This window comes from Elephantulus edwardii, unplaced genomic scaffold (genome assembly GCF_000299155.1).
Source record: "Elephantulus edwardii isolate Elephantulus edwardi_28Jun2011 unplaced genomic scaffold, EleEdw1.0 scaffold00186, whole genome shotgun sequence".
Taxonomy (NCBI): domain Eukaryota; kingdom Metazoa; phylum Chordata; class Mammalia; order Macroscelidea; family Macroscelididae; genus Elephantulus; species Elephantulus edwardii.
The window spans coordinates 5,266,705-5,280,103 of record NW_006399936.1 but is presented as its reverse complement, the minus strand read 5'-3'; the positions used below and the strand labels follow the sequence as shown (position 1 = coordinate 5,280,103).

The window sequence follows — 13,399 nt, the reverse complement described above, 5'->3', positions numbered from 1 at the left end:
AATATTATTTCATTTTTAAATAACCACAGTTGCTCATTAATGGCATATATGCTTAGGTACATTAGAATAAAATTGAAGTCACGTTCATATCCTTTTACTCATTAATATTTGCATGGTACTTGCTTTTTAATCACAACAGCATCAGAAATCCAGCTTGTCAGAGTATTCCAATACTGAGCTACCTTGAGCTGGTAGTATAAAGGAGCTTTTGAATAAAAAATGAAAATTGGCGAAAAATTCTCAAACTGACAGAAATTTCATTTACAAAGGGAAATAAGCCCCGCTGAGAAGTTCCCCCGAGGCAATGCCAAGGCAGGTTGCCAGCCTGTAGACCTGTGAGCTACAGATGTGGTGGTGGTATGAAGTTTGCTTTGTTTTTAAAACCTGGCTTTAATAAATCATTCTTTAGTCTTCACAGAAGCACCCCTCTCCCTCATTACATCCGAGGCATTGAGATAGACTCCGGATCCCAGCCTTCATCATTTCATGTACTGATGTAGTTCCCTGATTGCTGTAGAAGATCTCTGTGTTTGGAAAATGCCATGTGAGTTTGCTGTATCACTCCATGCTGCTTCAGCCCAGTTAAGGAACCATGAAGCTCAGTGCTTTGATACAGCCTGTGTGTTAGATGAGTTCCATTTTTCTTTGGTTGTTTGGAAAAACAAACCCACCCACATCTATTGAGTCAGTTCTGATTCAGAGACCCTATTGGACAGAGGACTATCCCATAGGGTTTGCAAAGCTGTAATAATTGTGGAAAGAGACTGCCACAACTTCCTTCCACAGAGTAAATGGTGCATTCAGACCACCAACCTTTCAAGTAGTGGTCATATGCTTAAAGCTTCAGCGCTCCTTTGATGGAGGGAATAATGGATTTCCACCCCACCCTCCCCAAACTCCAAAGGGAGCTCTGGTGGACTAGTGGTAAGGCGCTGCACTGTCAACCCAAAGGAATATGGTTCGAATCCACCAGCTGCTCTGTGGAACAAAGATGGGCAGTCTCCTCCTATGTGATTTGTTGCCTCTGGAACCCCTCTGAGGCTAGAGGATTGGTTATGGGTTGGCTCTGACACAACAGTACACAACACAACGACAGACTCTAAAGAATTGCCGTCGCCCTACTTTCTACCCGACGGTTTATTTCAGTTGTTTAGGTTGATTAGCTTTTCCTAGATAAGCTGTAAAAAACTAGAGTTTTGATATTTTTTGCTTGCCTTAGGGCCGCAGCCTGGGCTATGATTGATTTGTTTCATATACTTTCCAAAGATTGGTCTATATGCTTGTTTGGGGGTGGGGGGATACTCTTGTGGCCAGGGGGTAAGAAGTTGTGTTGCAGTCTCAAAGGCATGCAGTTCGAATCTGTCTGCTGCGCCACAGGAGAAGCATGGGCAGTCTCCTCCCAAACAATTTATTTCTTTTCTTTGAAAACCCACCAGAGGGTCAGCTTACGAGTCAATTCTGACTCGATGGCACACAACAACAGCATGCAAATGAAGAGGCAAGGATGGTAAGCCTTCATCTCATGTACTTTGACCATGTTGTCTGGAGGCGTCAATCCTTAGATTCATGCTAGGAAGAAAGGAGGAACAGAGAAAGAGGAAGACCCTCAGAAAGACGGATGGAAATGTGAGGATGGCAAGAGACAGGGCCAGGAAGGTTCAGATCACTATGAATCATCGTGGGTGCGACAGCACATGACAGCAACAACAAGGCAAATGAAATGCCTGTACCAACAGGAGACTGGTCAGCTCAAGGCATCGTGGAAGGGCCACGCCTTGAAATTGACCAGCAGGTGTATGTATATGCACAGCGATGGCAGATGATGGCAGAAGGAAGAAAACGAGAAGCAGACAAAGAATGAAAGGAACCTCCTGGAAGAACTGTAACATGAATGAAGCTCTGTAACATTGAGGCTGTTGACACACCCAGTTAGGGTCCTGCACCAGAGCCAGTGGCACCAGTACCAGTGGTTCGTGATCACAAGCTACTGCCTGAAGTGGTTAACATATCACTGTTAGATTCTAATCCCTTGAGTACTGGTTACTCGGGAACCATATGTGTCAGAAATGTCTATGTACTTTATATACAAGTTTAAGCACTTAGGGGGAAAGGCTGGAATGTTACACACCAAAATGCTGATAGTTATCTGTAGGAAAGATGCTGTTTGGCTTCATCTTCTTTATCAGATTTTTAAATAAGCATATTTTTATAGAAACTTTTTTATAAGCATATTTTTATAGTGAGAAAAAAGAACGAAGTTAATACTCTTTTCATCTTCTTTCATCTGCAGATGGAAACCTGTTGGATTCAAAGAGATACGCCATTATTGGAGCAGACCTGCGAGATTTACCAGACTTAGAAGAGAAACTAAAAAAATGCCACATAAATACACAGTGAGATTTTTTTCTTTTATTTTTAGGAAAAATACCTCCACCTGTTTTCATCTCATGACATTAGAAGTGCGGCAAGACCCCCAAATTCGACCTTTTACTCTGCTGTTTTTAATCATCTCACAGCTTCTTAGAGAAATTTTCTGAAATTTTTGGGAAGCAGTGTTTCCTAAGTCTGGTTTCACAGAAGAAGTACCTGGGTTGCTCTTTTTAAAATACCGATCCTGGTGTCACACTCTTCTTCATAGAGTCCAGTTTCTCTAATGACTTGCTCGGTGTACAGATATGTATGGAGGAAGGATAGAGCCCTGGCACACACCCTTTTTAATTTTAAACCATGCAGTGTTCCCTCCTCACTCTGTTCAGACAGCAGGTTCTTGGTCTAAATATAGTTGTTGTTATTGTTAGATGCCTTCAGTTTGACACTGATGCCTAATGGCCAGATCAACAATAGAATGAAGCCTTCCCAGGCCTGCACCATCCTTTGTAGTAGGCTGTGCCTAAGGCTCTTGGCAGTTACTGTATAATTCCATCTCCTTTAAGGTCTTCCTCTCCTTCACTCCTGATAATATGCCCAAAGTCTGTGAGACAGAGATTCGATATCTTTGCTTTTAAGAGCACTCTGGCTGCTCTTCTTCTAACAGAGATTTGTTTGTCCTTTTGGCAGCCCACGGTATAGTCAGTACTCTTCACCCCAGTTCAAAGGCATCAGTTTTTCTTTGGTCTTCTTCTGTTCACTATCCAACTTTCAGTTGCGTATTAATCAAGTGCAAATACCATGGCTTGGAGGAGGCACACTTTAATCCTGAAAGTGACATCCTTGTTCTTTAGTGCTTTAAGGAGGTCCTGGCCAGCACATTTGCCGAGTGCGCTCTATTGTTAGATTTCCTGACTGCTGCTTCAGTGGGCATTGATTGTGGATCTTTGCAAAATTAAATTCTGACCACTTCAGACTTTTCTGCATTTATCATGATGTTGCTTCTTAGTCCAGCTGCGAGGAATTAAATATTTTATGTTGAGGTATAATCTATAGGGAAGACTGTCATCTTTCATCTTCTTCAGCAAGTGCCTCGAGTCCTCTTCGATTTTGGTGAGCTTGGTTATGTCACCTGCATGCTGCAGTTTCTTGACAAGTTTTCTTCCACTGCTGATGCCACTTTCTTCTTCATCTAGTCTAGCTTCACAGTTATTTGCTCAGCATACGGGTTGAATAGATCTGGTTAAGGGATACAAAACCCTGGTGCACACCTTTTCTGATTTTAAATCATACAGTACCCCCTTTTTCTGCACAAACCACTCCTTCTTGGTGATTCTGTGCTTAACTGATCAGAATTCTGTGGGCTGGCAATTCTGTGCATTGGGGTTAGCTGGGTGGTTCCTCTGCCGGGAGCAAGGTTCTCCTGATGTCGCCTAGAGCTCAGTCATGCGGACAGTGGTCAGTTGAGCTGGTAACTGACTGTCTCCTGGGAAGTTTATTCTCCTTCAGTGGACCTCTACTCCTGTAGTGAACTGACTTGGGTTCCATCACGTAGTGATCTCAGGGTTCCAGAAGCAGCTCAAGTAAAGATTGTTCATGTCCTCACTTGTGCCGTATTTGTTACTCCCCCTTTTGTTAAGACTAGTCACTTTATTAACCTTGATTCTAGAGGAATAAAGACTATGATGTCACAGTGTGTTATGTGTAGGCAGCTAATCAAAAGATCTACAGTTTGTGTCTGCCAGCTACCGCAAAGGAGAAATACAGCCAGTCTCATTCCATAAGGATTTAGCCTCAGAAGACCAGTAAAGGGTCTCTGTGAGTCAAAATCAACTTGACAGCAATAAGTTTGGGTTTTTTTATCCTGAATGTGAGACTCTTCAGTATCACGTTGCCACGGTGCATACAGGGCAGGGAAGAATTTGTAGTCACACCTCTTTATAATCTGTCCCACCCGTATAAAGATTTCATGAGTCAAAGAGGTCACTGCTTGTTACTCACCTTTTTGTATAGCTCAAAACATTGACTCATGCTGCTCTCACATGCATGTTACTGCCCTGATTGGTGATGTGCTTGCCCGGTTCTGGTCTTCCTGGCATAGATCTTGCTTTGTCAGAACTGTAACAGGTGCAGAATTAAAGACACTCAAGTTGATGCCAACATGTTTTATGTGCCTTCTTCTCTTCCTTTCAGATTGCCGACACTCCTTATAGCTGAATGTGTGCTGATTTACATGACGCCTGAGCAGTCCGCAAACCTGTTAAAGTGGGCGGCCAGCTGTTTTGAGACGGCCATGTTCATAAACTATGAGCAGGTAAGAGGAGCAGACGTTTGAATTCTGCTTAGGTCCCTGCTCTGTCCCTACCTTTGCAGCCTCAGTTACCTGGTCCTCCTTTCTCTTGGATCCTTCAGTTCCAAAAGTCCTACTTCATGTTGTTTCTTGACTTCTACAGGCTTTTAGAGAAGATTGGGAAATTGCTGGCTTCACTCCTTTTGCTTAGCTTGGGCATTCTTCTATTCGGCTGGCTTTTCTTTCGTTTATTCAATATTGTATTCAAGGGTTTTTAATCAGACACCTTGTCACGTAGGAGCAGGCCTGAGAACAGCCCAGGTTTCATTATGTTGTCCACAGTTTTCACTAAAATGGCTCAACTCCAGTTCACCATCATCACCTTTGAAAGAACAAGCATTTAGTAATTTTCGGACAAATACAAAATTATCAATATCCTTACAGTATATTATATATACTATATTGCATATAGTATAATATTAATTGCTCACATGCCTTAAATTATATCTTAATTGTTGTTGTTGTGTACCGTCGAGTCAGAACTGACCTATAGTTGACCCACCAGCAGGTTTTCAGAGGTAGTTAATTGCACGGGAGGAGATTGCCCATCCTTCTCCTGTGGAGTGGCTGGTGGATTTGAACAGCCTGCCTTCGGGATTGCAGTGCAGCTTCTTGCCACTAGGCCACCAGAGTCTTTGTTGTTGTTATGTGCCGTCGAGTCTCTTGCGACTCATAGCGACCCTATGTACAACAGCCCTAAACTCTGCTCTGTCCTGTGCCAATCGCACTGTCTCTGACACACCCATCCCGATTATCCCAGTCACTGAATCAATCCACCTCATAGAGGGTCTTCCTCTCCTGCGCCGTCCCTCCACCCTCCCAAGCATGATGTCCCTCTCCAAGGACCTGTCCCTCCTTACAACATGTCCAAAGTACGTTAGACGGAGCCTCAGAATCCTTGCCTCCAAGGAGCCATCCGGTTTAACCCTTTCCAGGATGAATCTGTTTGTTTTCCCAGCAGTCCATGGTACTCTCAATACTCTTCTCCAGCACAGAGTCATTAGTCATTTAAAATTACTAAATCCTAGGGGAGCTCTGGTGGCCTAGTGGCAAGGAGCTGCAACTACAATCCCAGAGGCGCATGGTTCAAATCCACCAGATACTCTGCCGGGGAAGGAGGGGCAGTCTCCTCCTGTACCAGTCAGATCTGATTTGATGGTACACTCACACAAAAATAACAAAAATTTTAAAAAAATTTAAAAAAATTACTAAATCCTTGTGGATGATAATCTTAGCAGTGATGATAAAATCATGATAGCACATTCTTAAGTCTGCTTACTATGCTCCAGACACCATGAGTCTTACATGTATTAAGTTACTAATAACCACACAATAAAGAAGTAGGTACTAATACTAATACCAATTTTATAAATACGGGAACTGAAGCACAAGGAGGTATGTTCATGGCCTCACGGTTACTGAGTGTTGAGGCAGCTTTTAAGCCCAGGTAATAAACTTATAAGGTATGTGCTGACAAATATCTTTCTACGTTCAACAGACAGTGTATAATTTGAAAATTAATCATAAGCCTTACTACTCACCCACAGAAAGAGACAGTGGTAGAGGTGTATAAACACTGGGAATCCTTTCATATATTGTTGAAGTGATGAATTAGTTTTGAGTGTGTGACAAATAGTGTAAATGCTGTCATGCTCACACTCGTGCCTGTGGCGTCTAAACCACCTCATAGCTAGCTCTGTTCAATTTCCACGGCTGTACATCACAGGAGAGGAGACGGCTGTCTTTCTCCCTCAGAGCCACTGGTGGATTCGAACCTCTAGAGAGGTCTGGCCTTTGGTATCTCAGTCCAGCTCCCTACAAATTCAACCATACAGTAATATATTTGATGACATCTTTTCAAATATATTAATATTAATCCTGTTTATCCAGTTTGAAATTCAAAAAGTAATAGCACACTTAGAATAAAAACAGTCAAGTTGAACAAAAGGAATAAACAGGAGAAATCTCTCTCTGTTCCAAGACTGCAGTCCCCTGAGCAGCGAAGTCAAGGTGCCCTGCTCCAGATTGTGTCTATGCCTGTATAAACACAGAGAGAAAGTTTTTATTCTCTTAAAGGCAGGTAGAAGTGTGCTCTGTACACCCTTCTGTATCTACTTTTCATGAATTTATATTACAGATTATTTCATATTCATCCTATATGGCTGTCCTTTTTTGCTTTTACAGTTACGTAGCGTATGATTGTCTGAACACACCAAAATTTCTTTCACCTCAAACAATGGATATTTATGTTCTTTTTCTATTCTTGCTTATAAATGATGTTGAAGTAAACATTCTTGTATCTTTACAGACGCATGAGTGCATCTGTAGAATAAATCCACTTAGTGGAATGGTTGGATCACAAGTTGAGCATTTAAAACAGAAATAAGCTGCCCACTTGCCCTCCGCAGTGCTGTCTTGATGTCTGCTCCCATTCATACCGTGTATAAATAACTGCTCCTCATTGCTCTGTCCGCATGGTGTACTTTGAAATGTCAGCCTTGACGGGTTGAAAATGGAAAGTTGTTTTATTTTGGATACTTAAGAAATGAAAGGTTCCTTGCAGCAATGCCCAGACTCCTCTTTCCCTTCCCAGGTCAACATGGAAGACAGGTTCGGGCAGATCATGATCGAAAACCTGCGGAGGAGACAGTGCGACCTGGCTGGCGTGGAGATGTGCAAGTCTTTAGAGTCACAGGTATGCCAGCAGAGACTGGGACGTGCTGCTGTTGTTGTTGTTGTTGATTGCCTTCGAGTCAAGCACAACTCAAAGCGACCCCATGGCCATTTTCCTTCCCAGGTAATGGGGGCGTTCTCCTGAGTCCCTTCCCACACAGGCACGGAGCGTTCTGTGGGTGATTCCTTCCTCACTCGCTCACGTCCTCATTCACTCGCTGCCTTTGAGTACAGACCATCCCCAGCTGTCCCTCTGTCTGTTGGGTTTCCAAGGCTCTAAGTCTGATGGGAAGAGATTGGCCATCTTTGTTTTCCGTTTTCCCACTTGTCTTTAAAAATATGGTAATAGTTTGTGTGGTTAAATCAGAATCCAAACATGTTCAACACTTTGTACTTGATTGATAGACCCCTTAAGTCTCTCTTCATCCATAGTGGCCTCCCTTAACTTTTAAAATGCCATTTCTTTGCTAAAAAGACACTTCTTAGTTCTCACTCCATTTAGTTTTTAACAGGTGTCATGTCACATGACTACTGAACATTTTTTAAATGTTACTTATGTACTTATGTGTGTGTACATGAAATACCGCATTTACAATGTAGAACTATGTCTATTAATACATTTTAAATTGAGTCAAACACTTGTTACAATTCCAAAACACTTTAATATAGAAATAATTTTAATTGTTGTTGTTGTTATGTGCCATTGAGTTGCTTGAGACTCATAGCGACCCTATATACAACAGACCTAAACCCTGTTCTATCCTGTGCCAATCACACTGCCTCCAACTGACCCATCCCGATTACCCCAGTCACTGAATAAGTCCACCTCATAGAGGGTCTTCCCCTCCTGTGCTGCCCCTCCTCCCTCCCAAGCATGATGTCTCTCTCCAAGGACTGGTCCTTCCTTACAACATGTCCAAAATATGTCAAACAAAGCCCCAGAATCCTTGCCTCCAAGGAGCAGCCCTGTTTAACCCTCTCCAGGATGAACCTGTTTGTTTTCTTGGCAGTCCATGTACATTCAGTACTCTTCTCCAGCATCACAGCTCAAAGGCATCAATTCTCCTTCTATCCTACTACTCATAGAGAAGCATCTCCTTTTGTTTCTCTTTAAAAGATACATTATTGGAGGAGCTCTGGTGGCCTAGTGGCAAGACGCTGCACTACAATCCCAGAGGTACACGGTTCAAAGCCACCAGATGCTCTGCTGGAAAAGGAGGGGGCAATCTCCTCCTGTACCTGTCAGATCTGATTTGACAGTACACGTAAAAATAATAAAATAAAATAAAAAATATATACATTATTGGGCTTTAGTGTATGTAACTGGAAAATGAGGAAAGAAATAAGGGTCAGAATGGGTTCTTGAAGGAGAAATCATCTAAGCTGAAGTCGCTTACACTTTAAGAGTGTCTTGGATTCTTACAGCCTCACCTTACGGTTCTTTGCTTCTGTTCACTGACCAGAAAGAACGGCTCTTATCCAGTGGATGGGAAACAGCCTCAGCGGTCGACATGATGACGCTGTACAGCAGACTGCCACGATCAGAAGTGAGCAGGTATGGGACGGGCCAGCAGTAGCTCCATGAGAGCTCATTAGACTTAATCACACAGCGTTAAGACAACACCACACTCTCTCGAGTCTGATTTTCAAACAAGTTAACCTGCGAATACAGATTAAATGTTGATAACCATTTGAGAAAAATACAATATCTGTGAGTAGAGATAGAATTTATGCCAGACCGGGTAGAAGGTTCCCAGAGACACTTCTGCTCTGGAAATTTTGTACAATCCGTGTGTTTTCGAGAAGAAGGAACGTAACTCTGCACAAAGTCCTCTCAGAGGAGAAAAGATCTGTTGGCAGATTTTTTTTAAAACGTTAAGCCTTTATTTTACCAGAAAATGGATCAGCCTTTCGGATTCCAGATCCACAATGGCGGTGAAGAAATTTAAAAAAATAGCAGAACTGCAGCAAAGTGTACAGTGGTTAGGGGAGCAACTCAGTGCCCTCAGATACTAACAGAATTTACATTGTGATTGGAATTATAAAAGTTATTGTGTTACCTCTCATTGATATAATGAAACTCATGGACATAGCAGAGTTTAGGGCTGTTTACATAGGGTCGGTGTGAGTCACAAGCGACTTGACGGCACATAACAACAACAACAACAACAGTATGGATGGGAAAAGATTAAGAATAATCATTTAAAAAATAAGTTTGATAATATTTCCATAACTATATAAGCAATTGAAAAAAAGCAGATTTATGAGACTTTTTTTTTGGTGCCAAAACCCGGGATCGAAGATTTATGAGACTTAAGAAGCAATTGGAATTGCCAGAAAACTAGAAATTACTCAAGATGGCTTACAAAGCTTAAATCCATTAAATTAGCATCTGAATGTAATTCAGATATCTTTTGGTGTTATTGTATTTATAATTATTTGCTTATTTTTTTTTTAAAAAATTGTATTTTATACTGGTTTACTTACAAAGTTTGGGAAGTTAAATGGAAGTCCCTCTCGTAAAAGAAAAACATGCTCATTGTTAAAAAACAAAAAAACCAACAACAACCAGTATAGCAGTACATAAAGTATAAAGGAAGTTGTCTACTTTTGTTACACTCACCATAGTTCCCAAATGGAATATATTCTGTCTTCCAGACATATTTATGCAGTACTCTTTGGCAGCACAATTCAAAGGCATAATCCTCTATACGAAACCTAGTGAGGGTCACTGTGCGTCAGAATCAACTTGACAACAGTGAATGACCAAGCTAACGCATAGCTGAGCCTAATTAGTAGAGAATACCTTTCCTTGTATCAGAGATGACAGAGATGACGAAGGATTGCACAGGGTTCATGTCCATTAGTCATCGGGTCCCTATGCAGCATATTCCACTTGAGGACACCTAACAACCTCTGCCCTTCACTTGAGAACAGCAACTTGAAATATTAGCTAGGAGCCTGGGGGACAGGCTAGAAGCATACCATAGAGACTTGTGTTACATTGTTCATTTTCACTTGCTGTGTCCTGACTGTCTGTCCGTCCGTATCAATGGTGATGGGTCTTCCTCTTCCTTTTTCATGATGTACATGTGCAGCTGGGCATTGTTCTCTCTCCGTTCTCTCTACAGGATAGAGTCACTTGAATTCCTGGATGAAATGGAGCTTCTCGAGCAGCTCATGCAGCATTACTGCCTTTGCTGGGCCACCAAAGGAGGCAGTGACCTAGGTGTGTGGTCCATCGTTGTTGACGTGGCCTGAGAAGCAGAAGCATTCTTCTCCAAAGAATGTTACACTGGAACTTTAGACCCAGAAAGAATTATTCGTGTCTTCGTGAACTGATTCAGAGAATTCGTTGTTACTAATATTCTGTGGTTTCATAGCACAGAACCAGAAGAATGATTTAGAGAACCATTGTACCAAAAAGCAAAACAACATTGTGACAATTTCTTCATTGGGAAGGTGTGAAAGATCTGGAGAGGTTAAAGTAATCTTAGAAGTAGCCAGTATTTGTCTTTTTAATCAGCTTTAGCCAGGCTTACTCAATGTTAAACGCAGATATCTTGATGTCTCTACCAGACCTATTTGTTCAGTTTTGTCCTCTTATCTAGTGCAGTTAAGGTACATTTTCTGGGCCGTGGCAGACTGAGGGGTAGGGCGAGCGCCTAGATCCTCATCTCGCTGTTTGTTATTATATTTGTCTTGAGCCGAACCAGCTCCTCTTTCACAACTAGCCTGTGTCCTTGATTCCCCAGTGTTTGAAAGGCCTTCCCAGCCAAGGAGATGGGTGCTTTTGATCCCAGCCCTGGTCTTTAATTACTAGTTGCTGCCCTTCAAGCCTCCTATAGATTAGTCCAAATGACATTAGATCCTGCCCAAGTAGCCGATACAGAACAAAGGACATGACCCAGAAGACTGTCTCTGCCTTATGGGCAAACTCCAGATGTGCATGCGTCCTTGTAGGCTTGTACCACCCCTGGGTGAACAGCACAGCTCTGCCCAGACAGGGCCACCAGAGCGCCTTGTCATTGAGCCAGTTTGCAGCCTGGCCCAGCTCTGCAGTTCTTCACGCAAGACCATTTAAAATTTGTTCTCCCCTTAAAATGATTTACTAATATGTTTTTTCTATGACATTGATATTCCCCTGTTATTAAAACAATATATACTATTTAGTGAAAAGTTTAGTGAAGTCAAAAAAACCCACCTGTGTGCCCTTCACACAGTGAGAGCCTCTGATCAGTCTTTTCCTTCAACTCCTATTCTTCTGTTTTGTTTTTACCAAGAGTTGAAATTATATGTTTATATGACTTTGATTTTGTATTTGTTTAACCTCATATCAGAAGTATTTTCCTTTGCTGTTAAAAATGCTCAATAAAAATAAACAAACTAAATTAAATTTAAAAAATGCTCAATAAGTATAGTGTTGAATGGCTTGACTAAACTCTATCATGTAGCTATGGTAGAATTTACGTAAGCATTCATAAATAACTTTAAAAATTAATTTAGTTACACTTTCCTAAACTTTTGGAAATGCTAATGGCTTCTAATTCTCTTCTATTTATTCTCGTTTTTAGTAAGCAACAATATATTGAGCATTTTTGTGGCAGAAGCTCTTGCCCTCCCACCTGTGTTCTGATGCCAGTGCCTGTGTGTGCTAGAGAAGGGACTTCTCTGTTTGCTTAAAGTTCAGCACTTTGCGCAAATACAGAAGGTACAGAGGGTAGACTTTTGCATTAACAGTAAGAAGCCTGTCAACTGTCATACTTCCTTTGTCCCTTTAAAACTAGTCATGAGCAAAGTCTTATTCAAGACAATATTTCATAAAATCTCATTTTACGAGACAGGTGACTAGAGCTCCAGAGGTCAGGTACGTGACAAGTGCCCCAGAGCCATCACTGGGCCTGCAGCCAAGTCACATCTCTTACCTCTGACCCCACAGGTCTCTAACAGCCTTTGTGGTTTCCTCCCTTAGGTCTGAAGGAGATCACTTCCTAATCTTCTAAGGACCCAGTGCGGAGCCGGAAGCCGAAGCCAAGCCCTCCAGGAGGAGATAACGTAGAGCATCCTGAGTGGTGGGAGGCTTTACCTCCCCAGTCTCGTCTCCTGTCCTGAGACACCAGTTATGAGGGTTGCTGTACTATTTCCTGCTGACTTCATGTTTAAATAAATCTCCATTGCCAATTCCCTGCTGTTGGCTGTCTGCCGATTGTCTGCAGCACACAAGGTGCCCTTGGGTTCATCTGACCTCTGAGTCATCTGAGGCATGTATCCTGTCCTGTGCTTTTTGTTGTAGCACCTCTCCTTACTTCGTGGAAGTAATGGGAATACTAAAGTTGAGAAGCACAGACGGCCCCGCCTCAATTTCTTATGCACACGTAGCAGGATACCAGAGCAGAGAGTCTTCCTAAGGTTAGCGTTCACGCCTTCTTCTCCCCATACCTCACTGTAGGGATTCAAAGCGCATGCCTTTGGGATGCCACCAGAGCTCACTGTGCGGCAAGGTAATTAAATTTAAGTGCCAGTGGCCTCATCTGTAGGGAGTTGTGCTGCTTCAACCGAAGGATGGGACAGTCGCCTCCCATGAGATTCCCAGTCTTAGAAACCCACCCAGCTGTCAGGTGTTTCTGACTCACCGGCATTGAGTCTGTTTGTTTGTAATTCAGTCAGATTTCAGGTAAACAATGAATAATCATTATACAAACATGCCCTACACAATAATTAGTGCATGTCTACATTTAAAAAATCTATTTAGCGGAAATTCTAGTTTAACTGGGCATTCTGAGTTGGTTCCGACTCCACGGTACTCAATAACATCAACATATCTGGAAAATTTGCCATATTGGAGGTCGTGAGAATTACATAGGGTTGGGCAAGGCTCAGATCTGTTGTTCTTAGGGTCTTTATGTGTTGTTGATTCCATGGCACCTAACAACAACAGCAACATACCTGGTAATAGAGTATCAGGCTTCCCAACTTTTGTAAGCAAAATGGGCAACCAAAAACAAGGAG

The 13,399-nt window shown here is 42.2% G+C and overlaps 1 protein-coding gene across 1 annotated transcript in view; it reads left to right on the top strand.

Moving 5' to 3' along the window:
• Positions 1 to 12,385, top strand: part of LCMT1 (leucine carboxyl methyltransferase 1) — a 34,546-nt gene extending 22,161 nt beyond the window's left edge. Inside the window, exons 6-11 of the mRNA XM_006896638.1 lie at positions 2,291 to 2,393; positions 4,561 to 4,681; positions 7,311 to 7,412; positions 8,854 to 8,945; positions 10,522 to 10,619; positions 12,363 to 12,385. Of these exons, the coding sequence (XP_006896700.1) occupies positions 2,291 to 2,393; positions 4,561 to 4,681; positions 7,311 to 7,412; positions 8,854 to 8,945; positions 10,522 to 10,619; positions 12,363 to 12,385 (539 nt within the window). The remainder of the gene's footprint in view (positions 1 to 2,290; positions 2,394 to 4,560; positions 4,682 to 7,310; positions 7,413 to 8,853; positions 8,946 to 10,521; positions 10,620 to 12,362) is intronic.
• The last annotated feature ends 1,014 nt before the right edge of the window (positions 12,386 to 13,399 follow it).